At 39.0% G+C, this 20,025-nt stretch overlaps 2 protein-coding genes across 6 annotated transcripts in view; one reads left to right on the forward strand and one right to left on the reverse strand.

Moving 5' to 3' along the window:
* The window catches only part of Setdb2 (SET domain bifurcated histone lysine methyltransferase 2), a 38,640-nt gene extending 32,222 nt beyond the window's left edge, over positions 1–6,418 (reverse strand). For all 3 annotated transcript variants that reach the window (XM_031360822.1, XM_031360821.1, XM_031360823.1), the window contains exons 1-2: positions 6,143–6,418; positions 3,117–3,457 (exon numbers count right to left, since the gene is read on the reverse strand). In XM_031360822.1, the coding sequence (XP_031216682.1) occupies positions 3,117–3,135 (19 nt within the window). In that variant the 5' untranslated portion in view covers positions 3,136–3,457; positions 6,143–6,418. The remainder of the gene's footprint in view (positions 1–3,116; positions 3,458–6,142) is intronic.
* Positions 6,419–6,537: 119 nt separating this feature from the next.
* The window catches only part of Cab39l (calcium binding protein 39 like), a 108,945-nt gene continuing 95,457 nt past the window's right edge, over positions 6,538–20,025 (forward strand). For all 3 annotated transcript variants that reach the window (XM_031362927.1, XM_031362926.1, XM_031362928.1), the window contains exons 1-3: positions 6,538–6,638; positions 17,465–17,612; positions 19,115–19,184. The gene's annotated coding sequence lies outside the window, so the exon portion shown is untranslated. The remainder of the gene's footprint in view (positions 6,639–17,464; positions 17,613–19,114; positions 19,185–20,025) is intronic.

Here is a 20,025-nt window from a genome sequence, read left to right on the forward strand (position 1 = left end):
CAGGAATCATAGTGATCTGAATTTATTCACTAAGTTATGACTTACTCAGTAAGTGTATCAATACTAACAATATACTGAAGCTTCGGGACACAGGGCTATCTGATAGAAGGGCCCCAGGCCACATATGCCCCGGATTTGCAGTGAATATGGCTCAACATCATATAGTAAGTAAACTTAGGGATTCCATTACTGCAACAGATCACCATAAGGGATTGTGTTTTGGACTTTTTTTTTTTTGAGTTTTTTTTTGTTGTTGTATAACTCAACTTTAGTGTTCCCGTGTGTGAACTTTGTAGATGATTCTGTTGCAGTGTCAAAATGCTGGACATGAGGATCTCTAAGAGATCTCTGAGTCTATAGTCAGCAAAATGGTGTAGGAAGAACTTTGAGAATCCTCATGTTCCTTTAGAGAGCATGTAAGATCTAACTATTTTTAAAGTGATACTCAGCTGGTTTAAGGAGTAGCTCAGCAGAAGAGTGTTGGCTTACTAGGTGTAAAGCTTGGGTTTTATCCCCAACGTCATTTACATACACTAAAAATAACAGCAAAGCACTTGCTTTTACTGTTTGTAGATGCTAACTGATAACACAGAGGTACTGGGCAAGTATAGCTACTGATGTCTTATCACAAACCAAGATAATGGCACTGCCCTAAACCTGTCACTCTGATCTTTGCTATAATTTTTACTTAAGAACATCCTTGATGAAGGCTGAGGAGTAAAGTGCCTGCCCTGTCAGCATAAGGACCTGAGTTCAATCTCTAGAGTCAGGTTCAAAAACAGGTAGGTGTGGTGGTGTACATTTAGTCCAGAGGAGGAACACCACAATAAAATAAAATAAAATAAAATAAAATAAAATAAAATAAAATAAAATAGGATGGGTAGTACTGGAGGAATAATACCCAAGGTTGATCTCTAGTCCTCATACAAACATACACATAATCTCTCCAACCAAACAAATATAAATTACAGCCATTTGTATAGCCATTATAACCCAGTAGCTGTCTCAAGAAAAAAAAAACACAAATGCTTGACTAATCAAGATAAAATGCTAAACTAGTTGTTCTTCAAAATAGAGAACTATTTTTTAAAACATCTCAGATAAAACTGTAGTTTTTCAGTTTTGGAATATTAAGCACAATTTTCTTGAAAATGAACAAAGTGACCCTATGACTAGAAGGATAAAATGGCTGCTAATAATAAACTTAAGGCACTAGGTGAAAAATTACAATTTAGAAACCTTGGACTTACTGTGGCAAGCCTAAAAATTTCTCAACCATTAACCATCCATTAAAAGTAAAAAATACTAACAGGTGATTTTTGTACACTCTACGATGAAATGTGTCATCATTTGGAAGATAGCCATAATTCATGAAACTATTATTTTATAAATGGTCACTAAATAAGGGACATAAAGACTCATTCAAACTATAAGACCTTGTGGCTAGAGATGCGGCTCAGTCTGGAAAGTGTCTGCTATACAATTACGACTACCAAAGTTTAGATCCCCAGCACCATGTCAAAAGCCAGGCCTGGCAGTGCATATCTGCAATCCAAGTGCTGGGAAAGGTGAGACAGGTGAACCCCTGGAGCTCCCTGGCCACTCAGCTCAGGCAAATTTGTAAGCAGCAGGCTTAATGGGAAGACTCGTCTCAAAAAAAGGGGTTGGGCAGAAATAGGAAGATACCCATTCCTGACATCTGAAATCCACATGCTTAGGCATCTGCATACAAATGTGTGTATGTACCACACACACCAATGTCAGGAACATCGAGGGTAGGCTAAGGCTAGCAGGCGGCCTTCCTGGAGGTGGCCCACTGTTTTCTGCATGGTCTGCGATGAGTGAGCTTGATGGTAAGGTTCCAAAGAGACTTCATCTCAGGATTGCTTCTTGCAGCTGATACGCTTTTCCTGTCATTATTAAATTAATATAATAATCCCTGGGCATTAGCCCACCCTATTGATCAGATTTCCTGCATATCATAAAGATAAACTATGCTGTTTAGATGAATTCATGAATCTATAGAATTCCTGATTTGTTCAAATAATTGTAGGGAGAAAGTTTTAATAGCTGGTCTTAGTTGCTTTGCTAGAAGGATGTAAGAAAGTTAGAATCAAGAATACAATGTGCCCACTCCTCATAATAGTAAGTAAAGGCTACATAATACAAAATACAATGAGCTTTCACAATCACACTAAAAAGAGAAAAAAAGACTTGGGACAAATCTGTGTTCAAGGAAAAACATTTGGATCCAAGGATAAAGCCATAGGCGTGCACTATGATAAGGCAAGGCCATGTAAAGCCTGCTACTCTGAACTTTTAATGAGTACATTATAATGAAACACTGCTTTGAACTTAATATTGACATCCTTCTGGAACTCCCTTTTTATGTAATATTTTATCTCTGAGGTAATTTTCTAAAGAAGTTTTTGTCTAAGAAGGGATTAAAAAGGCCAGAGAAAAGAAATAAAATTGTTGGTTAGATGGTTTGGCTATATGTAGGTGTATATATATGTGTGTGTGTGTGTAAGCATGCATGAATACTTGTGGCGTATCTAAGACAGGTGGTTAGGTCCAACAAAAATGTTAATGTGTTAATGTGTAAATGAGAATGTAAATGTGTGTATGAATGTCTATGTTTCTGTGCATTTTGCCTCTGTAAAAGATTTGGGTTCTTTTCCTTTTCTTCCTTTCTGGTTCACAAAGGGCTAACCAGCCTAGTCAGAGATGTTTCTGGCTGCTCCTCCAGAGAAAGGAGCTATATAGCAATAAATATTTTTACTTAATTCCCTGCTGCTAGGCCACAGGTGTTAACCACCCAAGCCAGCAGTTTTTATTCACAAAAATTTTAGAATTTGTTTTTTTAGAAGTTATCAGCAAGCATTCAGTGTAGATAGAGAGCTAGAAAGCCAGACCATCAGTCTTTCCAGCTCTGTCTACATCCAACTCTGTACCCTACCCACTTCAAACCACTCCAGGCTGTGCTGGCTCTCCGCCCACCAATGGGGTGGGGCAAAGAAACAAAGTCATAGTGAAAAACACTGAAATTCAGCAATCTAGAATAAATGTGTATAAACATTTAAATACAATGTGTAAAAATGAGTTCTTTGACCTACCATTTTTTTCTTCTTCCATCTTTTGGCGTTGCTTATTTAAAATTCTTCAAAATGAAGTTAATCAAAACCACTTTAGTTAGAGAGTAAGTGGGGTCTAACTGCAGCCTCTATGAAATCTGTAGTCCTCAGAGTATGTCATTAGACCACTACCTAATATTCTTTAGTATTTGGATTTTCAAATAGGAACTGTGCTTGAAGACTTTCAGAATGACTACCAGTCCAAGAAAAAGAGGCACAGCATCTTCATCAAGGCCAGGTTGAAAGCTGGATCAGGACTACTGACAATGTCTTTTTAAAAATAAAAATTCATCCCATGTTTTGGTCCACAAATGCATGAAACACTGCAGCAAAAACAAAGAATGTTACATTTACAAAGAAGACAACTTAATCTTTAAAAGCGATACAAAGCATTATGAAAAGATAAACATTAACTGGAAAAAAAATCTACAGAACATCAAAATTAAGACAAGTACAGAAAAGAATCGCTCATAATCCTACTATCTATACTTAACATGTTAACACTTTCATTACCAACCAACAAACTATCCACCTTATCTTAATATAACATAGAAATTTTAAAAATAGGAATAATAATGGTAATTGTCTTATATGTTGTTATGAGGATAAGATTGTCACTTTGATATCTGACACATAGGAAGAATTCATAAATGGTAGCAATTATCCATAAGTATATAATTTTAAAAATTTTAGATTTTAGTGTATATGCTTTTTCCATGCTCACAATAATATATTCTATTTCTCTCCAATCACTATTATCTTTAAGCAAGTAAATGGCTACATTATATGCTTCAGACAGTAATTCATACATTGAAGGTTTTAATAAATTAAAAAAAAAATTATTGTCAGTATAAAGTTTTATATATTTTAAAATTGTGCTACATAATTCTTGAACAAACATTTTGTGCATTTTTCTGGTATTTCCTTAGGATATATATCTACTGGCAGAAGTAATTAAAATTTTTTTTAATTATTAAAGTGTTAGTCAATACACAGTCAACTTTTCTGTCATTTTCACACCATAAGCCAGAAGAATGCTAGAAGGCTTTAAAACAATGTATACAGTCATGTTTAAAACTAAAAGCGAACTCCCAACAGACAGTCTGTGAGGTCCCCATGAGGAAGTGAAACATGAGAAACTCAAGATAATGCCCATCAACATCATAACACAAAAGGATGGCAGAAAACTCCCCAAGGAGTTGAGAGTTCTGAAATACAGGAAGAAGGTTGCATTGTGGGTAAGAAGTAACAAGCACACCGAACTGCTGGAGTTGTGCTTAAGGGAATTAAATAATTTAAAACAAATGTGAATATATTTGATCCTCACAGGGCTAAAGAAATGTACAGTTGTGAAAAATAACCAATTAAGGACCACGGATTGAAAAACTGTTCTTCAAATAGACTGATAAGGTGAAAATGACACAACAGACTCATGGGAAAAGCCTCTTAGAACCCTAGAACAGCATAGTAGTTTGTGGGCAAAACAGAGGGATGAGGTGATAGAGACCCAGAATTTCTCAAAACACGAAAGTGCATAAGCTGTTGGCCACTGAGTGCCAAGTGGAATACAATTTCTCTCTTTTTCCGTGTGAGAAAAGCTGGCCTTGAACTGGCTATGACACTGAGTTTAGCCTCAAACTTCTGATCCTTTTGCCTCTACCTCCTGGGTACTGGGATCAATTGCATGTGCCACCACACTGGACTTACACGGTGCTCAGGTTCCAAACCAGGGCTTTATACAAACAAGGCAAGTATTCTGACTGGGCTACGGTCTCAGCCCAGAACATGTTTGACATATACAACCAATTGTGATATGCTTCAGAACACCAAACCTTCTTAGAAACTTGAAAATCTGTTAACCAAAAAGAAGTATGTATCACATTGGTAACGACACTCACCAGAAATGCAAACTGTTAAAAGGTAAATGTAAACCATAAAGCGTACTTCAGCCAATCAACCTTTCTACTGTAAATGAGTGTTACAGATATCCAAGTGCCACAAAGAGACACTGCCAAGTGGCCTTCCAAGATGATCCTAGTAACCTCCACCTCAGTACACTCACTCACAGCCTGACATCTCAGAAAAGGGCAAGAGGACCAGCAGTTCAAAGTCATCCTGGACTGCTAGGCTGGACTTCCACATAGCAGACAACAACAAACTAAAGAAAAAGCTCTCACCAGTATAGCTTCAAAGCTAATTTACAAAAGAAAAAAGTTTGCCAAAAAAAAAGTTAAGAAAACTTAAACCACAAGCTTATCTTCCAAAGACAAGACTAACCTTTCACTGTCAGTGTACTTTTTACTTGTTTGTTTGTTTTGGATTTTGAGAGTATGTTTCTCTGTGTAACCCTGGCTGTCCGGGAACTCAGTCTGGAGAGAGCGCAGAGATCGGCTAGCCTCCACCTCTGCCTCTGCCTCCCCAGCCACCACCTCCCAGGTTGTCAGTAGAATTTTATTTAAATTTGGTTCTTTTCCAGTCTCAAACTTTCATCTGGCAAAAAATACAGCCAACTTCATTTAGATCTAAGTTTCCTTTTTACTTGGGGAAAAAAAGGAACTAAAAAGACTAAGATACTACTATCTCCTTGGTTCTTGGATAGGCATGACATTTACGGAGTGTGAGTCAAGGGTCAGGCACATGTCTAATTGTTCCATGTGTTCCTATGTTAACCCACACAACAATAATGGGAAAATAAGCAAAAAATCTTTGCTTCTGATGAAGAATAGAAGCATGTCCTATTATTGTATGTGGCAGCCTAGTTTGAAGAGCTAAAGGTCTGTTTACCCAATCTAAGACTAAACGTAAATTACTCCTCCACTTTGGTTTTCTTCATTAACATACAAAGAACCGTAAGTTACAACACGCCAGAGATCTGTCAATCATACACCTCTCTGCACCGACTTTACTGATATCGGACTGTGAGTGGTGAGTCAGTCCGTCGCTCCTAAGACACCAATCAACTTCAACTGATAAATAATTTCATTTGTTCATGGCCAGAGTAATCTTACCTGTGGTACGGACTAGTGTCCTGAAATTTATCCTGTGCTCCGCTGCCTACAGCCCATGGTAGTCAAATTACTCAGGAACCACCAGCCTCGGAAGTGAGCGCTGCAAGACAGAGGGAGAAACGCGGCTGGGAGCCCCGGTCACCTCCGCCCCCAGGACAGCGGGTTGAGGTCGGCTAGCACTCGGCGCGCGCCCTGCACAGCCCAGACCTGAGTAGGCCCGCCGTCTTGAGGCGCCTTCCCCTCAGCCCGGGAGACACCAGGCCACGGCGGGCTCCGCCTTCGCTGCGCCAGCTCAGACGCTCATTGGCTGCAGCCGCTGCCGCTCAACGCCTGGCCGCTCCGCGCGGTCCCCGCGGCGAGGCGCGGGGCGGAACGCGCTGCCTCCTGATTGGTCAGAGGCTCTCTCGGCTTGTCTCGCGCTGACGGCTTCGGCCAATCGGGCTCTCCGCAGTCTCGAGGGGCGCTTGGCTGGAGAGGTGGCGCGGCGCTGTCCTCGGTAGGTGTGTGGCTCCCCCGAGCCTTTTCTGGCTCTGGAAGTGTGTGTGGAGCCTACTAGTTCTGGAAGGAGAGTCCTGGGGGTGACGGGCGTGTTGGGAGTGACGGGGAGACGTTCCTAGCCGGGGACTCTTCTCGGCCAGAGTCTCCTGCCTGGGTTTGGGTGGCAGACGTGGTGGTGGCGGAGGTAGCCCCGGTTTGGCTTTGCTGGTCATTAGAGATCTGGCGCGGGCTTTCATTTTCACATATTAACCTTGATCCCTTGGTTTCCGAGAGTTTCTCAACAGTTTTTGTGGCGCGAAGCTTCCCACCGTCGGCCCCTCTCACGGTTAAAAGAGGCTGGCTGTAGGATTCAGAACAGAAAAGCCTGTGGTGAAAGGGAGAGGGGTCGATAGAGAACCTTTTTTCTTTTTTCTTTTCTTTCTTTCTTTCTTTTTTTTTTTGGTCAATTGCCGGGGACCGACTGCCAGTCTGTTGCCCTTCTCCAGAGTTCTTGAGAGTGGCTCTTTCGACTAAGGTCATCCCTTGGCATAGACGGACATCATCAGGTTGTATGAGAGTAGTTTTATTCATAAGCGTGCCGCCAGCATTCCTTCAGTGACTTAAAAAGAAAAGAACTAAACTAAAATAAAAAGGGTTGGGCCGCAGAAACGGGAAGTAAACTAGTGTTTGTATACTCCAAATTCACGTCAAACTAGGTGCGTAGCTCAGGCTGACCCTAACCGGATCCTTCTGCCACTGCTCTAGTTCTGGTTTTACAAGAGCGCCGCACCCTTGCCCTTATTTCAAAGGTGCTGAAGTTTTTTGTAAATTTCCCTTTACTTATTTTTAACATTATAAACTTTATTTTAAGAAAGTTTGCAAATAAATAAAAAAAAAATCACATCAAAACCAAACCCCAAAACAATAAAACTCAATGAAGGCATCCATGCAATTAAAATTGACATTTGAAAAGGAAGTTGTGAAGCTTCAGATTAAATTTTACACATACCAAATATATTTTATGCACCTAGTCAAAACCAACCAAACAAAAAAGCCATGACAGTTTTGTAAATTTCTGGATCTGTCATGCCTAGCTAGCTAGCTTTATGGAGCAGGGTATTACTTAAGGGGGGTATTTGAGTTGGCTACAAGGCTGGGAAGAGCAAGACACAGTATTTTCCTCTTTCCAGTTTTCTCTTGAAAAAAATTAAATTGAAAAGGAAGTAGAAAGCATTTTTTGTTTTTCATTTGAAAGAAACTGCTAGATCTGAAAGTCTAGCCTGTTAGAGACAAATATTTTATGATTAACTTTTAACAGTTTTGATAAACACGAGAACCTGAGACTTCACATCAGTATCTTCACTTTAGTTTCGTTCAAGGTTGAATAACTTCAGTTATTCAAGGTTAACCGGTGAGTCCGCTGAGTCAGCAGTAAAGGAGGGGGCTATTTTGTGACAGAACCAAACACAAACAGCACACACACACACACACACACACACACACACACACAAACTTGACTTTTTTGCTTTACTTTTTAAAGCTGCAACCCATACTAAATTTTTCTGGAACAAAAAGGGTGACTAGTTGTACTTTAGTATGAGTATGATCACAGTTTGTATTACTGTTACTGGTCCATAAACCCACTGACTTAATTTTCCTGTTTTCAAAAGAATTAGGAAACAGTTTGGTAAAGGAAAATGTGTTTATCTCTAGATTAGCTGAGGGCAGTGGTGGAAGAAAAGTCTAAATCCATTCTTGCTATGCCAGTTGTCTTCTTGATTTGCAGGAAGGTTTAAGACAAAAAGTTAGAGCATGTGAAAATTGAGGTGTGAGACAGGCATTTAAAATGGTAAGATTTCATAGATTAGATGACACAAAAAGTATTGGTCATTTTGACCTTTAGACTTGTATTTTTAGTTGCACTGTTTATCCCCATAATGAATTTATATTGATTGAAACCAGAGAGTATATGGTAAATGTACTAAGTTAAAAATATAGTATACAAATTCAAATTGTTCCCCAAAAGCTATTTTATATAATCAATTCTTATTAGGGTATCTATCTCTAGCTCTTTAAAAATAATTTTAAGGCTGGGTGGTGGTTGCGGCGGCGCACGCCTTTAATCCTAGCACTTGGAATCCCAGCGCTTGGAGGCAGAGGCAGGCCGATTTCTGAGTTCGAGGCCAGCCTGGTCTACAGAGTGAGTTCCAGGACAGCCAAGGCTATACAGAGAAACCCTGTCTCAAAAAACAAAACAAAACAAAACAAAAAATAAAATTTTAAAGGACTGAGAGTATGGCTCATTGATAGAGCATGTACTGAGCATGCAAGAGACTCCTGGGTTCAATACTCAGCATCTAAATAATTAATTAAAATGTCATGAGAACTCCCATAAACCAGTGTGATTTACATGGTGGGATATTTGGATTGTTGAGGTTAAAAAAAGTTTTAGAAGCATATATTTGATCAACCTCCCCCCTTCTCTCACAGTGCTTAGGGTCCAGGTTGGGGCCCTGTACATGCTAGGCAAGCACTTGGTTTCTCTTCCTCATCCTAGCTCTAATTGCCTTGTGTCCCTCTAGATATTGGGGATTAAATCTAGGGCTTCCTGGGAAGTCTTTGTTGTCCTCGTTGCTTTGTTTACTTTTGTTTAAGGATATAGGGATCCTTTCCTGGCCAACCTTTAACTTCAGTATTCATAGTCTCATTTGTTCTTACTGCTTAAATTAGCATTTTAATGCAAGTGAGACCTATATGTCAGATTTTTGCTTGAGCACTAAAGACATATGTCTGATAGTCTTTTTTTTTCTTTGTTTTGTTTTTGCTTTAATTTATTTCCCTTTATCTTATGTACATTGATGTTTTGCCTGCATGTATGAGAGTGTCAGATATTGGAGTTACAGACAGTTGTGAGTTGGCATGTGGGTGCTAGGAATTGAACCTGGGTCCTCTGGAAGAACAGCTAGTGTTCCTTCACCCCTGAGCCATCTCTCCAGCCCTTCATTTCTGATAGTCTTAACAGATCTAAATGTGTGTATACTTCTCTCTTGTTTCCTATATTATCTTGATTATTGATATGAGTATCTTCTGTATGTCTCACATTTAAAATCAAATTTTCCTTTTGTCCAACTTAATAACCTGTCTATAGCTGCAGCTCCTGTAATGGCTTTTTTTCTTTTGTCTTTCTGTTCTCTTCCTTCTAAATTCAACATTTTATCATTGACTGTGGCAGTGTAGGGAGCCTGGGGCAGGAAGTTCCAAGCTGATACTTGTCTCAGTGAAACAATAATATGTCATGGTATTCATAACAAATCCTATATTCCTTAATTAGAATTTTTTTAATTGAGATAGAATTTGGCTACCATAATAAAGTTACTAAAAAGTGAATGTGGCCATTAAGAATAAACAATCTCTTTCTAATGTAAAAGAAGATGAGCTATTCAGGTGCCCATGTTGCACACAGATGTCAGAGACTCATATTTCTACCCTTCTGCCACTCTCACCAGGCAACTCCATCTTAGGAGCCGATTTAGCTGCCTTATGTCATGTTATTTAATATGCCGAATTCTTAAATGGAAAGATAAAGTTTATTTTGCTAGAGGAAAAATATTGGCTAGTCGTAAAAGCTGAATTTTATGCCTTAATATATTTCAAGTTATTTTTTTATATGGTCACACCTTCATGTAATATTGTCACTACTTTTGTCACTACTCATGATGTTTCTGTGAGGCTCCTGATTGGGGCTAGAGTGGGGTAGATGGGTAGAATTTATCCCTCTCAAATATAATGTGTATGGCATTTTATTTATCTGTGGACACAGAACTTTGTACTTTTTGTGCTGCAGCAGAGGTTCCCATTACTAACAAGTACATTATTTGAAAGTAATTGGTGCTCAGTTCTGACTGCTCTCCAGTGATTCAGGACAGGAAAAAAGAATTGGAAAAGACAGAAATCAAAGAAGGTGGGAAACTTCCACCAGCAAAGACTATTTAGAGCTTTCCATTCTAGAGAGGTAAAGAGAAGCAAAGGGCAGTAAGTCTTCATGCTGAGTGGGCTCCAGCACGCAGAGCCTGTGTTTTGTTTTCCCTTCTGCTGGATTAGACTTGAGGCACTGATCAATTTTTGTCTTCTAAGGTAAAAAAAAAAAACAAAAAAAACAAAAAAATGCAAAACACGTGATTTCTCAGCCAGTTAAGATTATTTTATTTTCAGTCAGAGAATAAGATTAGCAGATCCTTGGTCTATACTGTGATATCATCCAAAGACTCTCAGATGTCCTTGAGTTCTGTGCTGGTCTTGGGACCTGAGAAGTGGCTCAATTGGGTAAGGTGACTGCTACTAAGCCCAAAAACCTGTGTTCAATCCCAGGATCCACATCATCAAAGGAGAGATATAGTTCCCACAAGTTACCACATGCATAGACAGACAGATACACACTAAATGTTTGTTTGTTTGTTTTAACTCTGTACCTGTAAAAAGAACTATGTCAAATACCATTTGGATTTTTCAATAAAAAGATATTTAAGATACTTAGTTCATTTTCCTGGGAATAACTAACCTTGCAGTTAATCACTAAGCTTCAAACATCAAGCTGAGTGAGTTAGTTAGCTCATGCCTATAATCCCAGAGTGAGAGTTAAGAATTCTCTAACCTGGGTCATATAATAAAATTTAAAACAATAAAAATTGAAAAGGAAAAAGGCTTACTTCTCTGAAGGAAAATAGCAAAGTATAACAGTTTGAACCTATTGGGTTGTTGAACCTAGTGGGAAATGAATCAGCCAGAATCTCATTATGTCACCTAGGCTGGCAGCTTGCTGAGTACTGGCATTATTGATGTGTATCACTGTGTCCAGTGATTTTTGGTTTTGTGTGTTTGTTTACTGGTTTTGTTTATGAGACTCAGTATCACTTTATATCCAGGCTAGTTTGGGGCTTGAGAGCTTCTCTGCCTGACTCATGCTGGTATTGATGCCTATACCGACAAATCTGACCAACTAAAACAAAGTGAAGCTGGAGAGTTTAATATAGCCTTGGGTTATAGTCAAACTGCCTCCTGAAAGTGTTAACAGGGTTCATTCAATTATAGTTAAGCCAGTGGGATTTTCTTCAGAGGAAATGTCTCTTCCTGAGAGTAATGACAAACTTTATGTTTGATGAATGTTTGCTCATTTAAAGTATATCTCAAGTAAAGCAAAGCGTTGTGTGGGGAGGTATAATGAACTCAGGCCCAGCATAGCTAGTCTTTGTAACTTGATTGCACAGTTTTGGGGAATGGACTTTGTACTTGACAACATTGTGTTAGTGTCAAAAGGTTGGACACACTAGTGCAAGGAAGTCTGTGTCTTCATAGGCTAGTCCTTTCTTGCATGTAAATAACCATACCAGATGGAAGAGAGTACAAAAGAGCAAGGTAGACCAGCGGTTTACAAAAAGGAAGAACCTTCAGAATCAGTGACATTATATTTTAAAACTTTCCAAGATAAATAGCTCTGGGATATAAGAAGATAAAAGTCCTTAGTAACTGGTTCAGGTAGGGTTGCATCACTTTTCAGAAATCAGCCTGTGAAGATGCATCAACAACCAAGTCTGTCTTGGCCTTTTCTAGGAGAATCCAGAGGAAATGAAATCAAAGTTTATGCTCACCTATAACTTTATTCGTAAGAAAAATGAACTACCCTATGGAATTACCACAATGGTCTTTATATTATGGTATGACCATTGTGGTGGCTGGGTTTCAACTTCTTGAAAGGGTATTTAGTGATAACTATTTTCTGTCTAATGAAATGGTCATGGGACAATTGGGGAAACAACCTGTGAAAATGAGGAAAAAATAGAAATAAATTACACAGCAAGGATCAGACTCCTGTTGCTGATGTGCAGTGCAAATAACATATTCACTGGGTCCTGGATGAAGTGAGTCCACGCCCTAGCACAGCTCTTAGCTGCAGTGTGTCTACACAGAGCTACAGCAATCACCTGCTACTGCCTCCTAGGCTCTGGGATTAAAGGTGCCTACTACCATGCCAGCTTTTGTTTTTACCTTAGCTTTTAGAAAGATACTGGTTTCTCATTTCTTTCTTTTTGTCTTACTGTGCCATTATCTGGGGTACACATTCACCATTTTCACTGAAAGTGCCTCCTTTTCTCAAACCTTTTCTGAGTTCTGCCAGCTTTTGCTTATCCTTGTATGCTGTGGCTACCTTACTTCTGACATCCTTTTCTTTTTGATTAATGTTTCTTTAAAAGATTTCATCTAAACCAGGCATGGTGACTCAAAGCTGCAACTCTAGCATTATGGAGATAAAGGCAGGAGGGTCAAGTGTTTCCAATCAACTTCAGCTACAAACGAAACAACAAATATTTAACCTTAGCTACAATTTCTCTAAGCTGAAATACTTAAGATTACTGTTTTTATGTTGTATAGACACATTTCTCCAGTATCTTTTCATACTATAATCTAATGTGGTATGTTTTTTTCTTATACTTTGTTATATATTTATGTAGTTTCCTGGACTAAAGCAAGGCTCCTGTGTTAGTTTTATGCACGAGTTCCAGTTTTTCAAACTTTATTCCCCAACTGACCCTTGAGTTTCCAGTTTTAGTGATAGTGACAAAATTGCTGTTTTTTTCTCACTCTTCATCAGAGAAGAACATCATCATCATAAGAGAAATGCAGACTAAGCCCACCATAAGATCCCACTCTATCTTTCCTATAACAGCAGAAATTAAAACCAAATTCCCTCCCCCCCCCAAAAAAAATGACAGTACCAGGCCAGCCTGGGACTACTTCAGTCTTAATGTTTCTATTGCTGTGAAGAGACACCATGACTATGGCAGCTCTTATAAAGGAAAGCATTTAATTGGGACTAGTTCAGAGTTTCAGTCCATTGTCAACATGAAAGCATGGCAGCATATAGGCATGCATGGTGCTTCAGAGCTATCAGAATTCTACATCTGGATCCAAAGGCAGCAGAAAGAGACACTTCCTCCAACAATGGCACATCTCTTACTAGTGCCACTCTCTGTGAGCCTATGGAGCCATTTTCCTTCAAACTACCACAATATTATTTTTTAAGAAAAAGAAAAAGACAGGCAGCCAAATAAAGAATCCCTCTCATGTAAACCAAAGTCCGGTGGTTGCATAAGATTGTGTACTTAATGTCGGTGGGTTGGAAGCATAAAAATAGTTTGAACTGTAAACATTGTGCTCATTTAGCCATAACAAAATCTGTAAACCAAAGCATTAGACTGCAACAACTCTCAGAGGTACAGTTCTGAACACTTAACACTAAAGGATAAAGGCTGACTGTTGAAAGGCATCCCAAAATCTGGAACTCAGCCCAGAACACTTAACACTGAGATGTAGTCTTGTAAAGTGGTTGAATTTTTAAAACTAACTTTTTTTAACTCATGGAAAAAAGACCAAGTGACCTGGAAAAATATATCACATGGATTTGATGCTTTTGGCAGCAATGTTTTCTTCTAGATAATAAAGCAACATTTAAAAACAATTAAAGGAAAAACAGTAATTCAAACAACTAGACTGTTCTTCAAGAATTTTATGCCATTTCTGGGTATGGTGGATTACCAAGTCAAGTGCTAAGCATTAAATATATTTTGTGATAGCTCCAATATTAAAAGCTGGGAATAATGGTTTTAGAGCTCTGAGTTTTGACAATGTAAAAAGAATATAATCCACTATCAGAAACTGTTTTAGAAGAAATGAAAGTATTGTGCCTAAGCTGTAAATCAAAACATTGATTCAAGTTATTCTGATAGGTATATTCTCTTGCTGAAGTTTATAGTTATAAAAAGTCATAGATCAATTTAAATTGTTCTATTATTTGGCAGTTTCATACATGAATATAATGCAATGTAGTTAAATTATACCACTCCCATTACCTTCTCGAACTCATCCCAGACCCTACATCCACACCCCTCCCAACTTTGTGAGTTTTTTGCCCCCTCTTTTCCCCACAGAGTCCTTTTAGTACTGCCAACATGTGCATGGGTATAAGTTGTGGGCCACACCATTAAAAAACTTCTCTCTTCCTCTTCCAACAACTATCTACTGTCTATAGCTCTTTGTCTTGGGGTGGAGCCTCATGTGTCCCTCATCTTCCTGCTGAAATGTTGATTGGCTTGAACTTGTACATATCTCGTGCCCACAATCACAGCTACTATGAGTTGATGAGTGTGGCGGCCTTGTCATGTCCCAAAGACACCATTTCACAGCAGTACACCCCCACCTCCCACTTTTGGCTCTTAAAGGTTTTTGACTCCTTTTCCTTAGTGTTCCCTGAGTCTTAAGGGATGATGTTAAGGGAGATGATGTAGAAGTCCCATGTGAGGCTAATAAGCACTCTACAGTCACTTATTCTCTGTAATTGACCAGTTGTGAGTCATTGTATTAACTTCCAACTGCTGTATAAAGAAGTGGTAAGGGATGAGAGTTGCACTGGCCTATGGGTATAAGGACTTAGAAGTATATAGAAGGCAGTTTGATGCTGTGTTCCTTTAGCAAAATAATAGTTGTAGGGCTTATGACCTCCCCAGTCATGGCTTTCCTAGTTTTAAAGTGCCAGGCATGAATTCCCTCTGAAGTAGGCCTTAAGTCCTAGTAGAAAGCTGTTGGTTACCCCCATAACATTTATGCCACTAATGCACCAATGGACACAGCTAGGTCAAATGTTAGAGTTCACAGGTTCCATAGCTGGGTAAGAATTAATGCCCTTTTCCCCTTGGCACAGAGAGTTCAAATTAAAGCTGTGCTAAAGCTTTTCAGGGGTGGAGAGATGGCTCCTTTGCTAACATGCTTACTGTCCTAATGCTTACTAGGACCTAGGTTTGGACCCCAGCACCCACATAAAAGCCAAGAACAGCAACAGGCTTCTGTAACTCCAGCTCTGGGAGTGGTAAGAGGCTAGGGGGAGAGCGATGATAGAGATAGGGAGGATCCTGAGAACTAACTAGCAGGCCAGGCTGCCTAGCTAGTCAGTGAGCTCTAGGATCAGCGAGCATTCCTGCCTCAGAACCCAAAATGTGGAATGATAATGAACTAAAGTGAACCTCTTTCCTACATGTGCACATGTGCCTACAAATGTATATACACATGCAAAATTAAATCTACTTTAAAACATTTCTCCTCAGAATCTGGATGTTGCACTCTTCAGCTGGTGGGAACATAGGCAAATGGGTACATTGCTGGTAAACGTGGACACGTTAACACAAAGTGCCTGGGAGGGAATCCTGCAGTATTCAGCAAAATCACATACATGTATCCTTTGGCACAGGAATTAAAACTTTTAGCAGTCTATTTTAAAATAAAATAAACTTCATAGTTTTGTGCTAGTGGTCCCTAAGCATGGCTTTTATTAGGCAGGGTGCCCTGGTGTACAGAACCAGTAAAATGAACATACATTTTAAAAGATTCATTCAAATGGCTTACATGTTAAATGCTGGGTCTTGCAACAATGGCTATCTGTATGCTGGAGAGGCTAAGAACTCAATAGTCATTCCATTTATGAAACTGAATGTCTCAGTCCTAATTTGATTCTGGAGCCTTGGAGGATTCTTGGAGGGTTTCTGAATTTCAGTGTTGGAAAGTTAAATGAGCAGTAGTCTGAACTGTGAAATACAATGGCAGCAGCAGCAGCAGCAGCAGACATACTCACTAGCAAGAAACAGGCAGGCTGGTCACACTACCTTTCTGGGCCAGTCTTGGAAGGTGCACTCATTCTGTGGAGAGTCGCCCTGGCCTCACTTAGTTCTTTCTGGAAACTCCTTCACAGACCTGCCCTGAGTCGTGTCTCCTAATTGACACAAGATCTCACCAAGCTGACATTTAGTATTAACCATCATACATCGTTTAGAAATTAGAACCATTTTAAATGTCCATTAATAGGAGAATGGATGTACTGTAGTGTTGTGCAGACAATAGCACAGTCTCTAGGTAAGTGGTCCCCTCTCAGATCACCCTTTCTCCAGACAGGGGATCTAGATAACCTAAAGAAGATGCCAGTGACACAAAAGAGGTTTTTTCTTTTTCTTAACTTATATTTTCAACACAAATTCATGTATTTATATATTCAGACACAAAGTTAAATGATAGAAGGAAAGAAAAACTGATAACTAAAAAAATATTTTTTACACTATATTTTTACACTTTCCGAGCATCACCACATAACAGGAACTTTCTAGTAGTTTTTTGGCATAGATTTGGACAGCCCAGTGGTGTATTTGGCAGTAGGATTTGGGTCTGTTACTTTTAGGATAGTGTATTATATACATTACTAGGTGTATTTATGTATTGCTGAATGTTGGTAATCACTCAGAACAAGTTTAACAAGAACTTAAGCAGATTTATTCTGGAAAGGTCTTTGGACTGATTGAATTAAGTAAAAATTACCCAGAAGTACACCAAACATAATAGTAGTCCCTTGATTCCAATGTGCTATCACACATTTACAGTCTAAACACTGGCAAGGTGGTAGCAAGAGAGGTGACTTTGTGGTGAGTTTGTGGCCAGCCTGAGTTACATAGTCAGAACCTGTGGATAGAGGGAAGAGGGAGAGAAAAAAGCTAGAGAAGAAAATGGACAGTGGGGGGACCTGATAATTTACACAGCAGGCTAGTACTGTGCTGGCATTTGTTTTCATTTATGTTGTGTCATTTAATATCTGTACATTGCAACCTATTTTTCTTGTAGGTTCAGAGTGTTTTTTCCAGTAATTTGATTCCATTTATGACAGTTATTAAGTAGGAGACTTGATATTTAAACCCAGGTCCATGTGACTTTAAAACCTGAGTTTTTTCTTTTTTTAACTATACTACATTTCTGCAGGATAAACATCTACCGTGAAGAAGAAAGAACATCAGGTGCTTAGGTTAAGTTTAAACCTATAGTGGCTGCTTGGAAAATGAATATGCAGACTCCAGATTGGTGGCTTCTATGTTTTTCATACAAGGGCAGCATACTAACAGAGAGAAGGGTAAGTGTTATTTAATTTTTCATAGGGGATTTTCTAAGGGTTTCCCTTGCTGCAGTAAAACACCATGACCAAAGCAATTGGGGAGGAGAGGGTTCATTTGGCTTATGCTTACAAAACACTGTTCATCATTGAAGGCAGTCAGGATAGGAACTCAGAGTAAGTACCTGGAGGCAAGAGCTGATGTAGAAGCCATTAAGGGGTTCTGCTTATTTGGTTGTTCCCATGGTTTGCTCAGCCTGCTTTCGTAGAGGACCCAGGACCACCTGCCAGGCATGGACCCATGCATAGTGGGCTGGGTCCTCGTCCATTAATCAATAAGCTAGATCTTATGGAGGTATTTTCTCAATTGAGGTTCCCTCCTTTTCAGTTGCTATAGCTTGTGTCAAGTTAATATAAAACTAGCTAGCATAGGGATATATACACAAACTTCTATATTGATGTACAGATAAATATTATAGTTGTCCACGGTGACTAACTAAAAAAGTATGGCAGAGTAGAAAACAACCAAACTTGGGTGGTGTGAAGGCCCAGCAAGTAGTGTGGTTTCCATACAAGCCTGGCCACTGAGCTAACTCCAGGAACCCACGAAAACATAAAAAGAGAACCAACTTCATATAACTCCATATACACACTTCGAGACACAACCCCTGCTACATACAAGTCTGTACACACAAACATACTCACATTAACATTAAAAAAGAAGAGAAAAATCCTAACCTTCAGTTTTTAATGATATTGTCAAAATTGAAAAACCCAGGGCTGGCGAGATGGCTCAGTGGGTAAGAGCACTGACTGCTCTTCGAAAGGTCCTGAGTTCGGATCCCAGCAACCACATGGTGGCTCACAACCACCCGTAATGAGATCGGACACCCTCTTCTGGTGCGTCTGAAGACAACTACAGTGAATTACGCCAGAGCCAGCAGCGCCCGCAGAGGTCCTGAGTCCAATTCCCAGCAGCCACACACATGATGGCTCATGGCCATCTGTACAGCTACAGTGTATTCATACACATAAAATAAATAAAATAAATCTGAAAAAAAGAAAAAGAAAAACCCAGAAGTTGATCTCTTTGTGACATTTCAAAGTTCTTTTGTTGATTTTATTTTGTTTTGTTTTTGCTGTGAAATAATAAAAGCTAAAGGTTACTAGACTGTGATAAAAGGACAATATTCTCACGTCAACAAAGGCTCTCCATATTCTTTTGTAGAAGACAGGGAATTCAGGTGCTGGTGGAAGTTACAGAGATCCCAGAGCTCCCCTCCCCAAGCCAACCCTTCCTATTTCCACAGGCTTCAATGTTGATAAGGCATTCTGTAAATCCAGCTACCTATTGGAGTAATTGGGTAGGGAATTTGGTTTGTTTTGATTTGTCTGTAGTTATGCTAGAGAATCTAATTTGTAGTTCTTTATAACTGAAAAGTATGAGAGACTATGTTAGATTTGGCATAAAATATTTTCTGTAAGTTTTATAGAATTAACTCTGGGCCTTTCCTCATTGTCAGAACTGTGCTGACCAGTGACTGAAAGCTGCACGCATTGGAACAGATTTACAGAAGACAAGGGATTTCTAAGGTAAGCTAATAAAGGTGCAAGATTTGCATTATTACTTCTCTAGATAATTTTCTAACTATAATGGACATTAAGAGTTTAACAAGAATAAATATACTATCCCAACCTGAAATTTTACAAAACCATTTAAGAAGTAATAGAATTCCATTTGCAGTGTGTACAGACAAGAGCTGGACCTCCCCTCTCTACTGAACATGTAAAATGCCCATTAAAACAAGATGATGAACATGTAAGAAAATAAGAAGTTTTGAGGGTAGGACTAAAACAAGTATATTTTGTAAGGTAAATGGGTTCTGAAGCTACTGAACACTCTGAGGATATCCTCAGACTTTCAACAGAAAAAAAGGTATTGTTACATCAGCAAAGGCTTCCATATCCTTTTGTAGAAGACAAAGGATTGACTGAAATAAGTTTTGTTTCCTGGTATTGGGTTCAGGTGCTGGTGAAGATTACAAAGATCCCACACTTCCTTCACCAAGCCAGCCCTTCATATTTCCACTGACTTTCTTGACAGTAAAGCATTTTTAAAATTCAGCTTCCTATTGGAGTATTTGGTTAGGTACTAGCACTGAAGTTTTAATACAGTGCCTTAGCTTAACCCTGTTTGTTACTCTCTGCTTCTCCCAGGTTTGGCTTGACTTACTTGTTCTTACTCTTTTTCTTTGCTCACAATTTCTTTTACTCCACTTTGCCCTTTCAGGCCCCATTTCTCTTCTGCTGTAATACCTAGAAACATGTTTTATTCATTCATTCACTCATCATTCATTCATTCATTCTTTTTTAAAAAAAAAAACTTTTATTGCATTATGATGAGAAAAATTACATGATTTCAATTTATCTGAAT

This window comes from Mastomys coucha, unplaced genomic scaffold (genome assembly GCF_008632895.1).
Source record: "Mastomys coucha isolate ucsf_1 unplaced genomic scaffold, UCSF_Mcou_1 pScaffold9, whole genome shotgun sequence".
Lineage (NCBI taxonomy): Eukaryota > Metazoa > Chordata > Mammalia > Rodentia > Muridae > Mastomys > Mastomys coucha.